Below are 21,416 nucleotides of genomic sequence, written 5' to 3'. Positions count from 1 at the left end.
TATTTTATGCCAGTGTTAATAAATAATAATTTGCGTGCATACCATTTAAATATGCACCGCAGTGTTTTAAACAAATCTGGACAAGTTAGTTATTTGTTTCAACTAGTATTATAATATGAAAGTTAAAATATCTAAGTTAGTTTTTTTATAGTTTAAAATATAAAACCCATTTTTTCATATGTAAAGTACCTAGGTATATAGAACATACAATAAGTATAAAATGATCTAAGCGTAAATATAATAATATATAAGAGTGATAAGTGATAACGTTGATTTTGATATTTATTTCGTTATGAGTTTGATAAGTATTGTATTCTACATATTATTATTATCTACATTTTAATATTATTCTATATTTCTATTCATTACGCTTTTTGTTTTCAGTTTTGTAACTTGTTAATTGTTTAGTCAAAGTCGTTTAATATTTGATGTATATAACTAATAATTCGTCGATGTGACCTTTAAAATAAAATAATAATGACATTACTATTACCTATAGAGTAAAGAATATATTATCAGATGTACCTAGGTAGCGTATATTCTACTGTTGTGAACTACTTGTTAAATTTTTCAAATACATCTCGTAAGTATCTGGGTTTTAATCATAGATTTGAAACTAATTTTTACTGGTTTAATTATTCAGGTTGTCGATTCCAAATGATATGCAAGACCAACCAAGGTATCAAAAACCAAATTTTGATCAACAAAATATGCAAAATAATGTTCCTCCAAAATTTAATCCTGAGTAATATTTTCCAGTATTTATGAAGTTATATATTTTAATTTTAACTGTTCAATGTGTAGGATTGCTATACCGTTATATGATATAAATGATTTGTATCAAAATGCTCAATGTTTTCAAAATGATCCTGAAGTTTACAATAAAAAAAAGCAATAAAGCAAAACAAAATTCAAAAGTATGTACCTAAAGAGTGCTTAAGTTTTTAATTCTGTAGAAATTATTAAATATTTAAATTTATATAAATAATAGTAATAAAAATATCGACTAGTGTTATATGTGATCTACTAGAAAAAAAACACTAGTATGTAATCTACCAACTTAAGAGGACGCTACACCTGCATGTGTTGTCTCCGTCTTACAAATGTACAACATAGCAAAAACTATTTTGCACGGGAAAGAGCCGAGAAGGCTACAGTCATAAACTCATAACTAAGAAACGAGATGAGAACTTTGGCTGTGCAACATTGTTTTTATTTTTTTGATATCACTTATATGAAAAAAGTTCTTATTGTTTCAAAAACCATTATTTTTTGTGTTTTTCAAACTTGAAAAACTATTTTCATATAAATGATATCAAAAAATAAAAAACGCAAAACAGTTTTTTGCTATGTTGTACATTTGTAAGACGGAGACAACACATGCGGGTATAGCGTCCTCTTAAGTGATATATGGGCAAAGATAAAACAGTTTTACCATGCAAACTAAAGATAAGTTAAACAACTTTTTATTTTTATTTTTTTTTGTGGAATGATACAATTAGATTTTAAAGAATTTTTTATTTCTTTTACTATATTTATAAATTGCCGACAGACCGCATAGTATGTTTATAAATTTACCAGTAGAACTGCATACTATAATAATATGACAGTCACAATTCTATTATATAAAAATTATTTTATGTAGTACAATTTAAATTTTAAACGTATTATGCTCTAAACTCTTTAAAGATTAAAGGTAACAATTGTTATACGCATAACCAACACAATCTACATTTTAGATATTGTTAGATGCTTAATTATTGTAACTAATAACAATTTTTATAATTTTTTATTTTGTTTAAATTGTTTAACATAATATTACAAGTCATAAGTAAATTAAATGACTTTAAAATAATTTAGCAATCACTTAATATGTTGATATGTGTATTAGATAGTGTAAAATATAACAGATTATTATTCAAATACATTTAACTACAGAATTTTTTTTTGATTTTTATAATTTCGATTGTTTTATAATACAAATATGTATTAGGTTTACTTTGCATTTTTTGTTGTAAAGTTGGGTTAATAATCCTGGTTATTGCATTATATTTAAAATTTTTATTATTTCAAAGTTCTCCATTATTGATACAATTTCACAGTTTACCAAAATAACAAAATGTAGAACTGTTCATGGGCTAAAAAAAGAAATAACTACATGATTCCTGGTTTATACAGAACAGTAATTCTTAAACTGTGGTCCTTGAATACTCATGTCAGGCTGTATCTAAAACTAAGGCTGGGCATTAACGAGTTAAAACGTTAAGTTAATTAACTCGTTACTTTTTTTTTCAAATTAACTTTTAACTTAATAAGTTACTTTGTTTCAAGATTAACTTCAAGTTAATTTTATTTCAAAAATATCTAAATTAAGTTAAATTTTTGTCCGAAGAATAATTCAAATTTTTGAGTGTGTTTTTACTTTGATGTATCATTTTAAATTTCCGTAGTAATTTTCTTGAACGTAAAGAAAAGCTATCCAATAAACCATATTATGTGTCTAGAATTTTTTATTTTTGCAAATTAGCAAATTTTAACTTTACACTAAGTTAAGTTACTTTTTTTTTCAAAGTTAACTTTTAACTTAAAGAGTTAATGAAAAAAAATATGAGTAACTTTTAACTTAACTTAACTTAATTACTTAAAAATAACTTAACTTAACGAGTTAAAAAAAATTGTTAACTTGCCCAGCCTTGTCTAATACTTAAGTATTACTTTTTTATGAAAAATTATGTATAATAGAAATAATTATAAATGTGCACGTTTTTATGTACCTTCATATGTGATTTGTAATATAAAATGAGTATTAAAATATTGATTATGATAACCTGAAATATTTTAAAAAAAAATTAGGTATTCAAATTGAAATTGGTAGGGGGTTTACGATTTCTAAAAGTCTTCCATCACTCATCAGTGGTTTTGATCGCCAACAGTTTAAGAATCGTTGGTATTGACCATAATATATAACGTTTTTTTTTATTAGTAGATCCCCTATTTAGGCAAATTACATACAACACTAGAACCCAAAAAAACATAAAGTTTATCATGTTTATATGCTAAAAATATTTGCACTGGTTATTTTTAATTATGTTTACCGCAATTGCATACCATCAATTTTTGGTTCTTATTTATCATTTTACATTTATTTAAAAATAAAATATATCGACATATTATATTAGTATATTATTTACATACTGTCAAACAATTTAATTAATTAATAATTGTTTCAGAAAAATAATAATGAACTTAAAATTACTACACAATTTTTATTTGGTCATCATGTGCCACCATATTATTCAGTATTGAATCATACACTAATGGATAAATATGTAATGCATTTATTCAAACCTAATGCTCCTACTGCTAAAATTCTGAGGGTTAGTATATTTAATTATATAATATATTTTAATAAAAACCTGGAAATCCACAACTTTTTAATTTTATTTTAGCAATTCCGCCTATCACAAGCAGGCATTTGCTTCACTTGAAATTTGTTCTTGAGCTTCAGTGACGCCAAACATAGTTTTAACGAGTAAAGTTATATAAATATAGCATTTTGATGTCTGTATTTCAGTATTTGCTGCTAATGATAACAATGTGGTTGAAATGAACAATTTGTTAAAATAAAAATATAATTTGGATATTTCTAAATTTTTGTACAAAATTAATATACCCACAAGTTTTCAATTTAAAATTATTTTATACAGTTATATATTTTCAGTTTAAATACTTCAATTACATAAACCATGTATGGATTACATTTTAATTTTATTAATTTGTTATAATTTGTATAAATGTTTAGATGCACAAAGATATTATTGAACATGAACGAGAAATGTTTGATCATTGGCTCTCAAACCTTTGGGAAGAAAATTTGAAAAATCGTCGATTAAATACCATTCCGTACATTGAGAATTACATTAAATCTGCTTGTAATGTGAGAAATCATACAAATTATAAAAGTTTAAGATATACTATTTGATATTTACTATTTATCTAAAATTATTAAAATGTTATTGTATGTGTTAGTTTTCAAATGGTTATATTAAATCACACTATGGTGGTACATATAGTTCAAAGATGAAGATCGACTATAATATAAGAGATGAAGTTGAAGTGAATAAAGTTGAAATGTTATATTGTAAAAGAGTACAGACTGTAAGAAATAATAATTACTTTTCATTAAACCAATAACCATTTAGTCTTATTATTATTATTAATTATAATTTTTTTTTTTTGTAATATCTAGAGTAAAAATGATACAATAATTAATCTTCCTATGGTAATTGATATTGGAAATCTAGAATCAAAAATTTCTTTTAAAGATGGTGTGTTTAATCCACCTCAAAAAATTCCTCGTAAGTATCAACTCTATAATACACTAATAGTAATAAGTTATAGGTAACCCGCTAGTTCTTCTATTACAATATTTTTTTTGGTAGGTATTTTCACTATTTTGATTAAAATTAATTAATAAGAATTGAATTAAATTTCTTATTTTATAGAATTTAATTTATTTAAATTTAAATTTAAATGACTAATAAGGAAGGTAAAAAAATAAAATTTATTTTTCTTATCTACTCAAAAGATTAACAGCATTGTTTAAATATGTTTAATTTATAAATATTAAACACATATAACCATTATTGAGTTTGTTTTCCAATGTTTTGGGCCGATTGGTTTAATTTTAAATATACTATTATGATTTTAGAAGACTTCACTACCGTGTGTGTTGTCTCCATCACTTTCAACATACCAAATTTGTGTTCAGCAGAACAGGCACGGTGCTAAGGGGGAACCAGGAAGGGCTTTTACGTCCCTTCTATAAATGGTCCAGTCCACCCACTGAAAAATGTAACAGAACTTCACATGTAATTTTTTGTAATTGTAAATTATTAATTTTATACTACGGCCCAGGAGAGAGTACTTCTCGCTCGCGCATCCAAATGAATTAGCTCCGCGGTGGCCGCTAGAGTTGGCGACGGCCAGCGTACGGGAAGGTTTTGTGGTGGGAATGCGCGAAAATGGACACGTTTGAGCTGCCGCCTAGAAGTGCTCTCTCCTGGGCCATAGTATATCAATTATTATTTTAAAATAATGATAATATTTTTTTCTACATACTCATCAAAGTATTTTTTATTTTTATTTGTGAAAAAAGAATAAATATTTTATACATTCATTATTGCATTTTCTAAAAACTAATACTAAGTATTAAGCATAAAATGAAAATAAATATAGGTACTCAAAATCATTGCCTAAAATTCGGTCAGTCAAATTCATCTGCCTAATACTAAATAGTAAATAGTAAATAGTAAATACAATCATTTTAATTTATATTTATGAAATAAAAGTTAAATGTAGCGTAACCATTTAGTCATAAAGGAGTATCTTATAAAAGTAAAAATAAAATTGTCAAATGTGTACATCATTGTTAAGAAGATGCTACACAAAAATTTGTTGTGTCCGTCTTACAAGTACGTAACATAGCACATTTTATAATCAGCAGATCACGTTTAGCTCTGTTAGCTTAAAAGTTAGAGTGAATTGACCTCTTATAAAATTTAAAGGTAAGATTATTATCTAGAGCATCTCATAGGCTTTTTGTTATATTTTAATTTTAAAGCGAGTTATAAGTATTTTACTCATAACTCTTAAGGTGTACAAACAATTTATAATTTTAAAATACTCATAACTCGCTTTAAAATTAAAATATAGTAAGAAGCTTACAAGATGCCTAGATAATAATCTTATCTTTAAATTCTTTAAGAGGTCAATTCACTCTAATTTTTAAACTAGAAGAGCTAAATGTGATTTGCTGAGTGTAAAATTAATTTTTTTTTTATTACACGTGTAGCGCAAGTGGCTATAAATTATATACATAACAATTTTTTAAATATTGATTAGAACAAAAGTTATTCCAAAAGTCAGTTCTATTTGTTACATACACCCTGTATAGCCATATAGGTAATATTATCAAAACATTGTTAATTGCTTAAAAGTTCATACATATTATCTATTTAGAACTTAGAATATAAAAAGTTAAATGTTTGCTTCTATATCTATGCTATGTTAAAATAAATTAAATTATTTATCTGAGTAATCACTGAAGTTGTTGTAAAAACTCTAGCCCATGTTCAAAATGCTCCACTCAGCACTCCCGGAAAAAAATTTTAGCGCCATGCCTGCAGCAGTACCAATTGTGTGTTATTAACTTTAATTACAGTTAATTGATCTATTATCTAGGGGTTCTCGTTGGCTTGGATCGATATTTGTAAAGTGAGTTACAACTGTAAAATATTACAATTTAAAATTCTAAAGGTATTTTATAATATTCTGGTATGTACATTTTATAATAGTCCAATTTACTGTAATATTAAAGTTGATAATGCAAAATTTGTTCTACTGAATGCAAATTTTCTGTTAGATGTTTGTAAGATAAAGACAAACACAAACTGATGTGATGTCCTCTAAATCTACATCTACTGACTATTGCACATGGTCTAACTGTCCGACCAAACTGATAATTTAAAAATTAATTCTTGAGAGGGCTGCATAAAATTTACTAGCATTTGCACTGATAAATGTATCTAGTTTACAGCACTAAAGCAATTTTGTTTCTGCTTTTACTTATGTGTTATGTATAGAGGTACCTGTTAGAAATTTAACTGCAATTACAGTTTTTGTAACTGTATTGTTTCTTGTGTGATTGCTAAATAATTTAATACTGTGTTATTTACAGTTGTGGAAGATGAATGTTGTCGTACACTGTCAACGACAAATGCCATTGATGTTAACATATGTTTAAGTAGTATAAAAAGTATTATGAATCTAGAGAAACCCAATAGTTTATGGATAATTCCTGTCAATGTAGATATTGGTAATCATTGTGTTATTTTAATAAAGACTATAAAAAACTAATAAGTTTTTTTTTTAGATACTGATGAGCGTAAAACAATTTATGTTGGAGGAGCATTATCTACTGGACATTTCTCTCAACAACAAAAAAGTTGGTATTATCTTAGAAAAGAATTGAAAAAAAAATTGAAAAATGCGTAAGATATACCATATTTTTGAAAGAATCATATTCTCTTTTTTTTAATAATTTAAATATCTTATATTGTTTTTAAGTAAACATTAAAAATTGTCTTTATTTTTCTGAAATTTAAATTATTGACTATCTTATAATTATATCATCACAACTCAATTTAATATTTTTTTCGTAGCTCACCTAATGAAGCTGTTCAGGACGATTATAACAATTACAACTATGATAAATGGATGTTAAAAGTCAGCGATGTCAATGGCATTGACAAATCGTTCAATTTACTTGTAAGAAATAAACCCCATGGCATACAAGTAAGAATAAGTCATATTTAGTTAAATATCTGTGAAGTGTATACAATATAACTAACTTTATATAATTAGGAACAGATCAAACCACACAATACCCCAGTAGTAATAATACCAAAGGTTGAGTATCAACCAGAATTTGGCTTCGAAAAAGTCAGTGAAGAACAGCTTGTTGAATATTGGCTGGATACAAGCTTCAGATGTCCCACAACCAAATTAGCATTAGGTATTGCACTTGAATTATTCACATAATTATAATGTCTTGTCTTACACACAATAGAACAATTTGTCCAGCGCATGTCTGGGTAAAATATTTTATTTTGAGAACACAATTAAAAAATGACTTAAGTGCCACCGATAGGTAAGCTAAACCAATGTAGGTAATACTAATACACTATTTTTGCTTCTAGTCTCAGTACAACACAATATGGACCTGATGCATGTGAAATGGACAATTGAAGAAGTAGAGAGTTTAAGTTCAATTGGCAAAGACCAAATGTATCTACAAAGATTGTATCTAACTCTAGAAAAACTCGCACAATTAGGCAATGGAGAATATGTACTGCTACACAATCCTAAAAAACCATTCCACGTTGACGTCTACCAGTCATCAGCGTAATCAAACAAAATTGATAAAATTATGCATCGTGCTTATATTTTTAACAAAATTATTATTAATTTAGGTATGGTGGTTTCAATTTAATGAACATGTATTTTGTTCTACAACAGACTGAAGTTTCTGATTCATTGGTTTGGAATCCTATAGACAGGGAAATATTATGTCCAATTCATAATTACTTTAAAGTTGCACCGTGCATGTTCAGGCCAAATCCTGATCAATTAGATATCCAAACGATAAGTATGTTATATTTCAATATTTATGGATATTTTAAGCTAAACTTTTAAAAATGTTTAGATGAACAAGTGACCAGATTCAATATAAATAGGAAAAGCAAGGAGAATTATGAAAATGCGCAACTACAAAGAAAAAAGAGGATTAAAATGGAAAAAAATAAAATGAAAAGGAAATTAAAAAGAGAAAATGATATTTTATATAATATCAAAAATAATACGTTAAACATTGGTAATTCATTGACAAATTAAAAACAATCTGTACCTCATTTTGATGAGTCAAAAATTTCAATCTTTGTAATTTAAAAAAATAAATATATTTTTCTTGTTAATTTGATATATTAAGTATAGGATCTTTTTTAAGAATGGAAATAAACGCATTGAGCAATATTGTATCTGTTGAGTTTAAATTTGTATTTAACAATAATGTAATTAACTAATTGTAATTATCTTATATTTTCTCCAACAATTATTAAAAGCTGACATCAGTTGAAATGTTTAGCTAAGGTTGAATGCATCAATATTTATAAAGAAATAGAAAATATGTAATGTTAATTAAATTAATATTGAACAAAAAATAAGATATACATTTTTATTCTTATAAAATAATAAGTAATGAAAACAAGTAAAATAATGATTAGTAGTGATTATTAATCATTGTATCAATGTACATAATTTTATTTACAAAGAAAATAAACTGTTGATTATAAATTTATAAAATACAAGTTGTAAAAGTTAAGCCCATACATACATTTTGATGACTAATTACTGCTCCTAATATTATCCCTAAAATCCAGTTATCTAAATGAAAATAAATAGTACTATATTTTTTTTTTCATCTCAAGTTTATTTATTTAGTAATATTAACCAAAAGAAATATTATGTACTCGAAATACAAAGATTTTTTAACTTTTTTAATTTTGGATATAATTTGTTAGTTCAATTTTTATGTTAATTTTTTAGCAGTCTGATACAATGTATCCACGACTTTGCTCATGCTATTTATATTATCTAAAACTAATTCATAAGTTTCATCGATTTCAGCTTCTTCAAATACTATAAGAATGCCTTCACCCTGGTCTAAGATACCATGGAATTTTTTGTCCAATATCATCTGTGAAAGTTTTCGTTCAACATTTTCCATAGGTAAATTTATTGATTTGGCAACATACTCAACTTGTACTCTGAAAATATAAAAAGTAATAAACAATGTTAATAATTTTGTTATTTAAACTATACTCTAAAGCAGGGGGTCTCCAAACTTTTTCATCAGAGAGCGACATAAAATATCAAAAGCTCTTAGCGGGCGAAAAATCACTGCAGTCATAGTTATAACTTATAAAGGTAACTGAACAGATGTTCTTGATTAAATTTTTTAAAGTGCTTAATCTCTCTCACTGTTTAAATGTAATAGTTCAGCTCATAAATTATGATAGAGCCGATACAGGTGATTGTGTCAATTCAAGTGTGCGCGATAACAACTTTGGGTATTACACATTTAAAGGGCCAATTAAAACTGCGGACCCCGGCTCTAAAGTATAGTTTTATAAGAATTAACCAGAGTAAAATAAAACTAATCCTATACAGGAATAAAACAAATAAATCAAACTATGAACAAAGGATACATATTGTTCAATTAAGAAAATAAATATTTAATCTCCAGGCAAACAAAATTTAGGAAGTAGATAATGAATGTTATGACAAACAATAGGTATTCTTTAAAAATGTGATGATTCATCCAAATTGATATGTACAATGAAAATTATACATTCTTGTGCTCCGAAATTCTTTTTTTTTAAATAGGTAGTTTAAAATCTATGAGATTGTTATTTACCTAGAGTATGGCTCAATGATTCTACACAGATTTTGTTCCAACATATTTCCATAAAGTGTATCTAAATGTGCTCTGACAATTGGATCTTCTTCCAATTCTTTTTTATATTCATTTAACGCAATTTGAAAATCTGCTAAAGATCTTTTGTGACTAGCTCTTGCAATGCTCTTCATTGCTTCTACATCACGACCTGTATATTTTAATGCTAATTTACCGCTCACAATCTGTTGTACATCTTCTGCATTATTTAACATTATCTTTGACAAAAGCATGTACTTCAATGCCTTAAGTGCATTAGATGCACTGTCCACACTGTCAAACCCTTCAAAAGCTTCATAGAAATAAGAATAAGCAGTTTTAAAGTCTTGCTCGTCGGCTGCATGTAAGATTCCCGATTGCAAGTCAAGAGAAGACTGCATTTTAGGTGGGCAATAAATCGAGTTTGCCGTCGTTCTAGCAGAAGTAAGAGAGGCCCTAGCCTTGGACAAGTTGTTCAGAGCATGATAAGCTTTGCTTTCCAATAATAAAACGTCGACCAACAAATTTTTATCATCCAACTTTTTCAGTTCTTTCAACAGTACTGCACCGTGTTGCAATGCTTCAGAAAACATTCCAGAATCGAAGTACAGGGCCATCAACCGGGACTCCAGCGACTGCCTGAGAAACGTTCGTCGCTCTTCCTTGGCCCATTCTATGCACTCCTTGCACAGTTGCAATTCAATCCCAATGCCTGCTTCGAGGTCCAGGAAGAGGTCAACCAGGGACCGCACTAGTTTGGCCGCTTTCGCCTTACTGATTTCGGACAAAAACGGCCTGGTCTCCTTGATTAAGGCGGCCAGTTCTTTGGCCTTACCTTCTTTCTTTAAGAGTTCACCCTGCGTGAGGATCAGTTGCTCGCGTGCCATAATCCTGTCGTGTTCAGTTTCGACTTTCTTCATGGCGAAGTCGGACGGCTTGTTGATGCGCGCTAACATGGTAGCACCTGCCATTTCGATACGTTTCGATGGTTTAACACTGGCAAGGGTCACTTCGATCACTTAGGGTGTTCGCTTATAAGGACGAATATTATATTATGCTCGTACTGCTCGTAGTAATATAGGTAACACTAAATACTAAATAGTAAATAGAGGAAACTGACAAGGGGAAAAGAGCATGACCAGCGATTTACCAAAATGATGAGTGTGACCAACATGATCAGCACTCACTAGCTAGTAACTAAAAAATATATTTTAGTATGCTGGATATGGGGCCGCTGTTAAACGGGTTTTGCCGGTTTCGGTTGCGGTGTGTGTTTACGGCGGGAAATAAATTCACAATAAATGGACTTCCCCGGCACCCGCTTGTCAGAATCAATTGGTCAAAAGGGAAATTTCCGAAAGGGTGAACCAATAAATTTCCTAATGAGCGTTGTTGTTTGGCTCACGTCTAGTATTATAGCGGAAGGAGTAAAACGCACGTTGGCCACACTGACAAGGTGACGCCGTGACAATGGCGTGGCGCGGCGGAGGGGACTTCCCCTAGCTCACAAGCTTTGTTTATTAGTTTTCAGCGTCTGCGTCTCACTACAAATTTTTGTTTTCTGCCGTTCGATACTTTTTTTCGTTTCCTGGATCCTGCGCTCACGGCGAGAGCGAAATTTATATTTTTGCTGTTGAGGTTGTACTTGCGGTCGTATCGATTTTTCGCGGCACCATCGTTAATCCGACCGCTTGTCGAGGATTTTCGACTGATCTCGTGCCGAACGAGAATTAATTGACTCGGTGACGGACGGACACGTGAATTGAGCTTCAAAGATGAGTGACGTCGAGGTGAGTAACAACTTATAGTACTACCGCCCATGCTATTCGTAGTTAAACTTGACGCCGTTTCTCCGTTCCATCGGCGTTTCGTGTCGCGTTTTCGGAGCGAATTCAATGAATTCTCTCTTGTCGGTAATTGAGGTTATGTCGCGTTAGGATATTTTAACAGAAATTGTTTAATGCTCGCAATTTGTTCTCGCCTCTCACCCTGCTTATTTACTTTATAAGACCCATGTTTACCGACCGTCGGTTTTATTGTTACAGGACCGCAACGGGAATTCAAAATCCCGTTCCATCTCTCCCAGCCGAAGCCGTAGCAGATCGCCGAGCGATCACAAGTCTCGCAGTCGATCACCCACTCACTCGAAGACACGTTCTAGATCGCTTTCTCGGCCACCCAGCCGCAACGGCAGCAAGTATAAGAGCCGCTCGAGGCATTCGTACTCAAGGTCACGTTCCCGGTCCCGTTCGTATTCTGGAGATCGTCGACGCAGTTACCGCAGCCACTCTCGAGGCTCGGGCTCGAGACGCAGCAGACATGTAAATAACATTAACACCATTAATTTCCCGCACATTTTTACCTCACATCCCTTCATTTATTTAATTAAATGTTGTTTTGTTTTAGGAAAACCCAAAACCTAATAAATGTCTGGGCATATTCGGCCTAAGTGTGTACACTACAGAACATCAACTCTACGATATATTTGCAAAATATGGTTCCATCGACAAAATCCTTATTATTATTGATGCTAAAGTAAGCAGTTAATCATTAATGAATTACTTGGTACAATTTTATAATTTGTAATGTTTACTTCAGAGTGGAAGGTCTCGCGGTTTTGGTTTTGCCTATTTCAAAAAGCATGAAGATGCTAAGGTAGCTAAAGAAGAATGCTCTGGCATGGAAATCGATGGCCGCAGAATTCGAGTAGATTTTTCAATTACCCAACGCCCTCATACACCAACACCTGGCATTTATATGGGCAGACCAACGTAATTACATTTTTTTACATAAGTATTGTTGATTTTGTATGCTTAGAAATTATTATTTTAATTTTTATTTTGTGTACAATTTAGAATGCGAGAAGAAAGGTCATCTAGGAGAAGAGGTTATGATAGATATGATAATAACCGTTATGATCGTGGTGATCGGTATGACCGCGGAGAACGTTATGATAGATATGACAGAGATAGAGATTATGAGTAAGTAGTTCTTCATATTATTAAATTGAATTAATATTCTTAATTAATTATACATATTTGTATTACAATTTACATATACATTATGGTAATAAATAATTATTTGTTTTTAGCGATTACTATGAGGGTGGATACAGAGGTGGCGGCGGCGGCGGCGGAGGTGGTAGAGGAGGTGGTGGTGGTGGCGGTGGTGGAGGAGGCCACTACAGAGAACGCAGATCACCATCTTACTACAAAAACAGATCACGTTACGATAGGTCACGTTCACGTTCTTATTCTCCACGTAAGTCTTAAATATTTTTTAGTCAAAACGTTCGATATTAGTACCCTATCCGGCAATCCAGTGTTTTTTTAAGCTTATTTTATTAACTTTTGCTATCCCATTATTTTTTCTTCGTTTTCTCGGGTTTTTCTCATATAAGAATATAAGTTTAAAAAATAATCAATTACTTAATGCAGTTTTTCAGCTTTCAAAGTATTTAATCAAGATTTCTCACATATTCAATTTTTTATTCATTTCCTGAAGAACATATTCGAAGAAAAGAGAATATTTCAAACTGTCAAGATAATAATATATATAAATTGACTTGAAGACTTCTCGAACTTCTATAACTTTAGAACTTTTTTTTTTAAATTTAAAAAAAAAATTATTAAAAGAAGATTCTTCAAATTACAAAAGTAGAACACATGAAGACCCATGTTCACATATGACCCAAAGGTAGAAAATTGGTAGACACTGATGAAGATCTTGAAGTTTGTCAAGAAAATTAACAGTTTATCGCCACTAATTACAGAGGTAAATTTATAGAATGGTGTAAATTTCCTCTAAAAAAATAACGTCCCAATAGCTTATAATAACTTAAAAATATCGAATTTTTATGTTTGCATGAAAAAGAAGTTCTTTCTTAGTAATTTCCTAAAACACTTTCTATAATAGGTCTCGTTTTGATTATCGAAGTCCCGACATTTTGGTGTACAGTTAATGGCGTTAATACTTATTGTCCAATTACTATTTGAAGGGGTAATTTAGTTGGTGTTAGGTTTGACATCAGTTATGAAACTATATGACGTTAAATGACTACTGATCTCCCTTTAATTCCCCACAAACTAATCTTATTATTTTATTTTGGATTAGAGAAGTCAAATTATCAAAAATATGATCACACAACAGACTAATTGTACTTTTTAATTTGTCTTGTGGCATATTTTATACAGGTATATTATATACTCTAGGTGTTAATGTTTTGTTACTAACAAATTTATAGCAACAAAATAAATGACTACCTTATTAACAAGTACTGAAAACCTATGATATATATATTATGTTTATATATATATCTATTAAAATAAAAAATTGAATGTGTTATAATCTCTTGTGGCGAAAACTCATTAATATTTTGTATTTATTGTATAGAAGGTGATTTTGTTAATAGGATTAAGTGTTTCTCAGATATTTTTTTCCTTGTGTTTACCTACAATTTAAAGTACCTATTTATATTAGTACTCTAGGTATAAAAGTACTTTCAATTGTAAATATATTGATAAATAATACAAATTATCTGAAAAAGACTTAATTACTAATGCAATCCCCCTATATATTTTTTTTTATAAAATATTAAATGACTATTATTCCTCCAAAAATTATCAAGTAAATAATAACCAAAATCTAATATTACTTTTTAAACAGTAAATTTTTAGATTAAATAATGAAATTGGGTACTTAAATTGGTGCTAGTTTGTTATCGCCTTACTACCATATGAAATATATTACCCAACTTAGACCAACTAAGTTTTACTAAGATATTTTTTGTATACTATTACATAACTTTAGATAAATTAAGATCATCTGCATAGTCAGTAATTGACATTTTGGTATAAAAGATAATTTTCTTAAGATCCTTTAATGTTACATTTTATTTATTTCCAGATATTTTTTTGTTTTATAAATTCTATGCCCAGTATTCATTAATATAATTTTGAACACTTAGTATTTTTATTAATTTTCAACTATAAGTTTATAAAATTATGTTTTTTATGTAATAGGTACGCTCGTTAAATTACACATACATTATAGTGATAGGATTGATCATACTAACATGATTAAAATATATTCAAAATTAAATTTCTTATATTATAATATGTATATACCTTCATTCCATAAATATGTCGCATGCTAGACTTTTACATACACAGTATATAATATATGTATAGATAGAATAAAATATTAACATTTTAGATAAGAGACTTCTGACGTAAGGTCGTCTGGTAGGAATGAATGTAGGATGATAATTATTATTTGGTTCGGTGGTAGGGCAATAACAAATTAGTACACTCAAATTTAATATTTGAATATGTATATTTATATTATTTAAACATTTATAATTTATATCTTATTATAATTAATAATTAAGCTCTTCGTTTTTTTGTTTTTTTTTTTGTTATCTTGAACACAGGTCGTAATAAAACCTAAATGAGCTGGAATATCATCAACGCAGGAATGTTTTGTGAAGAAATAGAATATACATAATTTTTTTATTGCCCAATTTTTTTTTTCAAACACAAAATTAATTTTTTATCTTTAATATTACCACTTTGTAACAAGACAATTAGTACTATTAAGTTAATCGACTTCATTAATTTTTTTCATTCATAGGAACACTTTTTTTCTTTACTAATTATTACTATGTATTTGTATTTTCATTTGTTCTGCTAAGGTGCGGAAAGAGTTTAAGAAATTTTCTTTGAAGACTAGGGATAACATTGTAATGTGAAGCATTTGTCAAGTCTGAAGAAACATAAAGGAGTGAAGATGTTTTAGTCAAACATTTTGACGTTATAAATTTAGTGTTGCAATTTTAGTTTTTCACAATATTTTTAGGCTCACCCTATTTAATTGCTCCTACCTGAATTGTGTTTGGTAAATTTCATCAATTTGTAAATATATGATTTTTTTTTTTTTAATTTAAACTTGTCTGACGCTACATTATACATATGTTTAAATTAATTAATTATGTAATAAGCAAATCAGATTTAAGAATGATAATAAAAAGTTTTCGTATTCTAAATATATAATATTACTAATTAATTTTTTTTCCTAAATCATCCTATTGGGACATTCTTCATCCTGTGAATTTTAATAACCACGAGTGTTTTTACTACTTCATTAAGTTTTTTTTTATCTTAAATAGGTTTAGGTTTTATCAACTATAGTATAAAAGATAACTAAAATATGGATGTCCTAATGTAAATTTTTGATTTCTTTATTATTAACTGCGGGTATGTTTAGAAATTGTTCACGCGATAGTTATGCAACTTATGTTTTAGTTTACAATTACTTTAACAATTTGAATAAGTTATAAAGAATGTATAATATAATTTGTAGAAGATAAAACAATAATGTTCATATAGAAGTAATATATTAGAATGAAGTTAATATAACTAATGTATTTTTCTTTGTACATGTTGATTCGGTAATTTTTGAAACATACACATCAAAATATGTTTTTTGCACTACAATTAAAATAACAATTTTAACTCGCAGGTTATCTACAGATTACATACTATTCAAAACTAGGGTGTTTGTTATAATGATTTGACTAAGCAAATTGATGACAATTATTTTTAAAATGTATATTAAGCTTATTATAATGAACTTCTGGACAAATTGTTGCTTCTTAACCTAAGAACTAAGAAGGTACTTAACATTAACTGTTGTGGTACTTTACACTGTTGAATATTACTATTATAAATGTGTGCTGCCAGTTCAATTAATTGCAATCTTTGAATTATGACCTTTTTACAATAATTGATAACCGAATATGACCTATATACTGAAGTAAATTTATAATTGGTATTTAATACTTTAGATTAAGATTCATGTGTTGACTCATTAACAGTTTGTTTTTCTTGAAAATATGTGTAATAGCCAAACCAGTTAGAAGTTTAATAACCATACATATAGTTTACAACTGAAAAATATATAATTTATTGATTTGTAAAACGGAAAAATAAATACATGAAATTAATCTTTTAACTTACTGTTAAATTTTGATCTTTTTACCATATTAAAATTAGAATAGATGTAAACAGTTATTACAAAATTTCAACATTAAATAATCATAAGGTAGTTCAGGTTAAATTAATATAAGAGTAAATAAAGGAAATTAATTAAAACAAAAACTGAAGGAACATTAACCATACTGACAAAAAAAGGCAATTTGGCGGTTAAAAAAAAACTGTAAACAATTATTTAACACTTACATGCTATTACAAAATAAATGTAAATGTTATCAGGAATTGCCAAAATGTTTGGATCTCTGACCGTGTATGATCCAATTGGTATCTTTTGATGTAGCAACTGACCAGTTTTAAAGTTTGGTGTATAAAATAAAGCAGTAATGATTATACAAAACAAGGCAACCCTAATAGTATTTACAACACAATGTTACATATTATACAACAATCATACATCAATAATGGTTAGGTAACAAAATCATATTTGCTTAAATATTTCTTCTTAATAATATACAAAATAATAATCGGCTTTGTACCATGTCAATACAATTTTCAATTAATATAAATGCAACAATTAATACTTTGAAAAGTGAAGAGAATTTAAAATTGTTTTCAGAACTTAAATACCTACATGTAATGAATAATGATAGTAGTAAGTAATAACGCTGGAAATCTTTTAGTTACTTCTAAACAGCAAAAACCTCCAACACCCAACATATTTTAAATTATCACATTAAATGTATGTTTACCCCCTCAATAACAGTCTGACATTTGTACAGCTAATCGATTTTTTTTAATACCAATGTTCATAGGTTTTTACTGTTAATATTCTTAGACTTTGATCAATAATGTTTTAAATATAAATATAGATATTATGTAGCATATTTTGGAAACCTAATGTATTAAAATGTATAGGATTTAAAATAATTTTTGGTCAATGTTTATCCGTTAACTAGATTATATAACGGATTAAGATCATTTAGATGAATACACTTTATGGGTGTATTCAATTACGTCACTGCTGGCGTATCTGTTATATTCAAAATCAAGTTTTGTAGATCTTTTTGAGCTTCACTCGTGGAAACTTGAGTGAAAAAATCATCTTCGTTTTCTTTGATGACATAAGGTGTACTATCGAACTGATAGTGTATACCTAACACAATGTTGAATGCTGACACATCATACCCATGACAACTTGAATATCTGTACTGTGGTTTCTTGTTGTATCTACACCCTTTGGTCTGCGCCCCTGTGGAACAAATGTCAAATAATGATCATAACATTGTCAGTGGCAGCGATCGCCATCAAATTTCTCTTCTCTTGCCACATACCTATGGGTGATATACATTCACTGATGAGGGCACATTGAATCCACGGCAACATGATGTCTTGATGCATGTCAAGAGTATTGTACACAATCAGTTTGTTGACTAGGACCAGGGGAAGGAAGAAAAAATTGTCTGCAGGTGTTCGAAAGTAATCAAACATTTTTGGGTGTGTGAGCGTTGTTGTGGCCATTCTTGTCTCCCAGCCGACTATTGATTTGTTACTGTAGAGCGTGAAAAGTTTTGAAACATTTGGAGATATTATCCGAACATTTGGATCGAGAAACATCACGGCACCAGCGCGATTCAATGCGTCCTAAATGTACAATTAAGAGTAGGTAGTAACATTTTTCTTGGACACCGTGATGCCATACTTAAATATATTTAAATAACGTTTATACCTGTAACACAAGAGGTCGATACGCTTTGATATGTGTACGGCTTACATGAGATGGAAATTTTGATAGATCAAAATCGATAATTGTACACCGAGTGTTGTTATTACAAAATGTTTGCATCTAAAAAATAAATATTAAGTTTGTTAACAATACCTAGTCAAAAAAATTGTAATTAAAACATATATAGGTAGAGCACGTTAAGTAAGTCTTACAATGTTGAGTTGGTAGTCAGGTATTCCCAGGTTGTATAGAAGTATTGCACGGTCAGGCAAGTACTTGGTCACACATATCACGAGCCCAATAGCTTGGCTGTGTTCATCTTCCAACACGTATGTGACAACAATGGGTAGAGTGGTGTTCTTCCAAGAAGAGTCTGGGTAAATGGCCGGTTTCGTCACAAAACCCAATGCGTACAGATAGTCTTCGTTGACCACCAATTCCTTTTGCTCGGCTACCTTTAAATTGTCCTGGAAAGAAAACAAAACGCTAATGTTTAGAAACGACACTCACCGGACCCCGCGACGGGTTCGATTACTTTGAAGTTTTTGAAGTTGTTAATTTGCTTGTGCGTTTCAGTGACCAAGGTCTCGATGGCCGGCCGGCTCAGACTGTTTTGAAACATTAAGAACAAAACGCTAAACGAAAAGACTGCGATAAAGCAGAACAGCATGTACCGCGATCGCAACCTCATGTATTGTAACTTAAACATAGAGCTGTATTTGTGGTCGACTCAAGTTTAAGTGAATAAAACGCAGGCGCGTTCTCCGCAATACGAGTCGAAATCCAACTGTTTTGCGACCACGTCCTGCGCTGGGATAAATATTAAATAACATACATATTACTTAGATCTTGTGGACGTTTTATACGACAATTTATTCTTGTACAATAAATAATAAATATTATGGAGGTACACTAATTTATTTTAGTTTGTACGCCGACGCCCGACGGGCGACCGTAAATTGTTATCAGGATAGAGAAGAACCGTTGATGATAAGCTTTATCACTTTTCAGTATCTCCGTCACGGCCATAGTAACTAAAATTCGCATTGCCATACAACGCCCTGGTAAATATGTTTAGGTCAGGGTCAAGGTCATAGACTCATAGACCTATAAACCATGAACTTATAGTCCATATTTTTCTAGTTCATGCTATAAACCAGAGGTATTCAAACTTTTTCATCCCAAGGCAAATTTTTTGTGGTATTCGTGGTGGTCTAAAAGAAAAATATGAAGTTCTTTTCTAAGTTCGAATACTCTTGTCACTACATTTCCACGTGAAAGCCATCGAGAATTGCAATAGTAAAGTAAGGAAGTGTGCTCAGCTCCCATATCAACACACATTTGTTCGAAACTTCTGGATTTTAACGGACGAGTTTTGATGAAGTTAACGATTTCAATATTTGACTTCAATACCTCATCAAGAGATGGACTGATAGATTTTGAAGCGAGAGCATTATGCAATGAGTCCCATACAGCAAATGGGGCTTTTTTTTAATGAGGGCTTGAAGTCCGTTGTAACATCCTGACATCGAACGAGCTCCATCAGTACAAATACCACAGCACATTTCCCACATTAAATTATTTTCCGTTATGAAAAAATCGAGCATTTGGAACAAGTCGACCAATTAAAGCTATATTTAGCGAATGATTATTGTAGAGTGTAGACTGTAGACAATTCAACGTTTCCCAGCCGGTGTGCCTCAATGATAATAATAAACGTTTTTCGTAAAAATATTTTATTAATTAAAAATAATTTAAATTAAAAATATTTTAAAATATTTATTGGTTTTCAATTATATGACGTGGCCTCCCTTCGACAACTCTCGCGACGCCTCTGGGAGGCGCGCCGCACAGTTTGGATACCTACCTCTGCTATAAACTAATGGACAGCGCATTCCACTCCGCCCTTGCCATCAATGCACGGGAGACGGGAATCAGTGGATATTTTAAGATATTATCACTGGGTGACATAAAAAAAATTCACGCTGACTATCAAAATCAACATATTATGAGCTTATAAAAAACTTTTCAGTATTAAATATTATAGAAAACATTACCTATACCTAACAATACCATCAAAACTCGCAACACATAAATAATTATAAAAATAACTTATGAGTTACCTAGGTAAATTAATTCTTATTAATTACAAAAAATGGAATCAATATTGTCAATGACGTACAATATTATACATAATATAGGAGTATAATAAATAATACTATAAAAATAGATATAAGAATTAAAATTATAATATTTTTTTAAATATTTTCAAAGAACTTTTGTTACTTTTAACTAACTTAAATAAAGATAGTTATATTTTTTTCCATGTTATTTAGTAACTTATGTCTTATGAGTTACTTTATTTTATTGTCACGTTAAGTTAATTTTATTCCTAAACCACAGATCAAAATATATTACATTTTGTAAAAATGAATTTTAAAAAAAAAGTAATAATAGTTATTATATTGAATATTCATAGAACATTAATTATATTACACCAATACTATGTTTACTAGTATTTATAACCAATGGTAATTTATTAAGTTATGCGTATCATATTATCAAAATATATATATTTCATTTAGTATTTTTGTATTTTGTAATAGGTATATTATAATTATTGAAAATAGATACTATATTTAGTTTA

At 29.5% G+C, this 21,416-nt stretch overlaps 4 protein-coding genes across 8 annotated transcripts; 2 read left to right on the top strand and 2 right to left on the bottom strand.

Annotated features, from left to right (window-relative positions):
- The first annotated feature begins 318 nt into the window (after positions 1–318).
- On the top strand, positions 319–8,597 carry LOC132947324 (uncharacterized). 2 transcript variants are annotated; one of them, XM_061017586.1, is made up of 15 exons: positions 321–583; positions 644–745; positions 805–917; positions 3,231–3,377; positions 3,450–3,532; positions 3,803–3,937; positions 4,030–4,158; positions 4,250–4,358; positions 6,740–6,877; positions 6,935–7,052; positions 7,224–7,356; positions 7,426–7,576; positions 7,761–7,965; positions 8,034–8,209; positions 8,267–8,597. In XM_061017586.1, the coding sequence occupies exons 6-15, from the start codon at positions 3,803–3,805 to the stop codon at positions 8,452–8,454; spliced, it is 1,482 nt and encodes a 493-aa protein (XP_060873569.1). In that variant the 5' UTR covers positions 321–583; positions 644–745; positions 805–917; positions 3,231–3,377; positions 3,450–3,532; the 3' UTR covers positions 8,455–8,597. The 2 variants fall into 2 exon arrangements, with proteins under 2 accessions (XP_060873568.1, XP_060873569.1); XM_061017585.1 differs by lacking the exon at positions 3,450–3,532 and having other exon boundaries at positions 319–583.
- A 151-nt stretch (positions 8,598–8,748) lies between these two features.
- Positions 8,749–11,175, bottom strand: LOC132947325 (26S proteasome non-ATPase regulatory subunit 11). The gene is made up of 2 exons (XM_061017587.1): positions 10,037–11,175; positions 8,749–9,386 (listed from the first exon to the last, which is right to left on the bottom strand). Exons 1-2 carry the CDS (start codon positions 11,023–11,025, stop codon positions 9,149–9,151), a joined length of 1,227 nt encoding a protein of 408 aa, XP_060873570.1. The 5' UTR covers positions 11,026–11,175; the 3' UTR covers positions 8,749–9,148.
- Positions 11,176–11,565: 390 nt separating this feature from the next.
- LOC132947327 (transformer-2 protein homolog beta-like) lies at positions 11,566–16,104 on the top strand. Of its 4 annotated transcripts, none has more exons than XR_009664891.1 (8): positions 11,566–11,844; positions 12,100–12,375; positions 12,461–12,589; positions 12,653–12,825; positions 12,910–13,035; positions 13,146–13,315; positions 13,492–13,828; positions 15,747–16,104. XR_009664891.1 is itself a non-coding variant. In XM_061017590.1 (7 exons), exons 1-7 carry the CDS (start codon positions 11,830–11,832, stop codon positions 15,761–15,763), a joined length of 906 nt encoding a protein of 301 aa, XP_060873573.1. In that variant the 5' UTR covers positions 11,566–11,829; the 3' UTR covers positions 15,764–16,104. The 4 variants fall into 4 exon arrangements, 2 of the variants coding, with proteins under 2 accessions (XP_060873573.1, XP_060873572.1); XR_009664890.1 differs by having other exon boundaries at positions 15,486–16,104; XM_061017590.1 differs by lacking the exon at positions 13,492–13,828.
- Positions 16,105–16,993: 889 nt separating this feature from the next.
- On the bottom strand, positions 16,994–19,723 carry LOC132947326 (uncharacterized). Its single transcript, XM_061017588.1, has 5 exons — positions 19,305–19,723; positions 18,982–19,236; positions 18,773–18,889; positions 18,378–18,687; positions 16,994–18,295 (listed from the first exon to the last, which is right to left on the bottom strand). Exons 1-5 carry the CDS (start codon positions 19,476–19,478, stop codon positions 18,057–18,059), a joined length of 1,095 nt encoding a protein of 364 aa, XP_060873571.1. The 5' UTR covers positions 19,479–19,723; the 3' UTR covers positions 16,994–18,056.
- Positions 19,724–21,416: the final 1,693 nt, after the last annotated feature.

This window comes from Metopolophium dirhodum, chromosome 6 (assembly GCF_019925205.1).
Source record: "Metopolophium dirhodum isolate CAU chromosome 6, ASM1992520v1, whole genome shotgun sequence".
Taxonomy (NCBI): Eukaryota; Metazoa; Arthropoda; class Insecta; order Hemiptera; family Aphididae; genus Metopolophium; species Metopolophium dirhodum.
The sequence above is the reverse complement of the archived record's forward strand: the minus strand, read 5'-3'. Positions and strand labels throughout refer to the sequence as shown.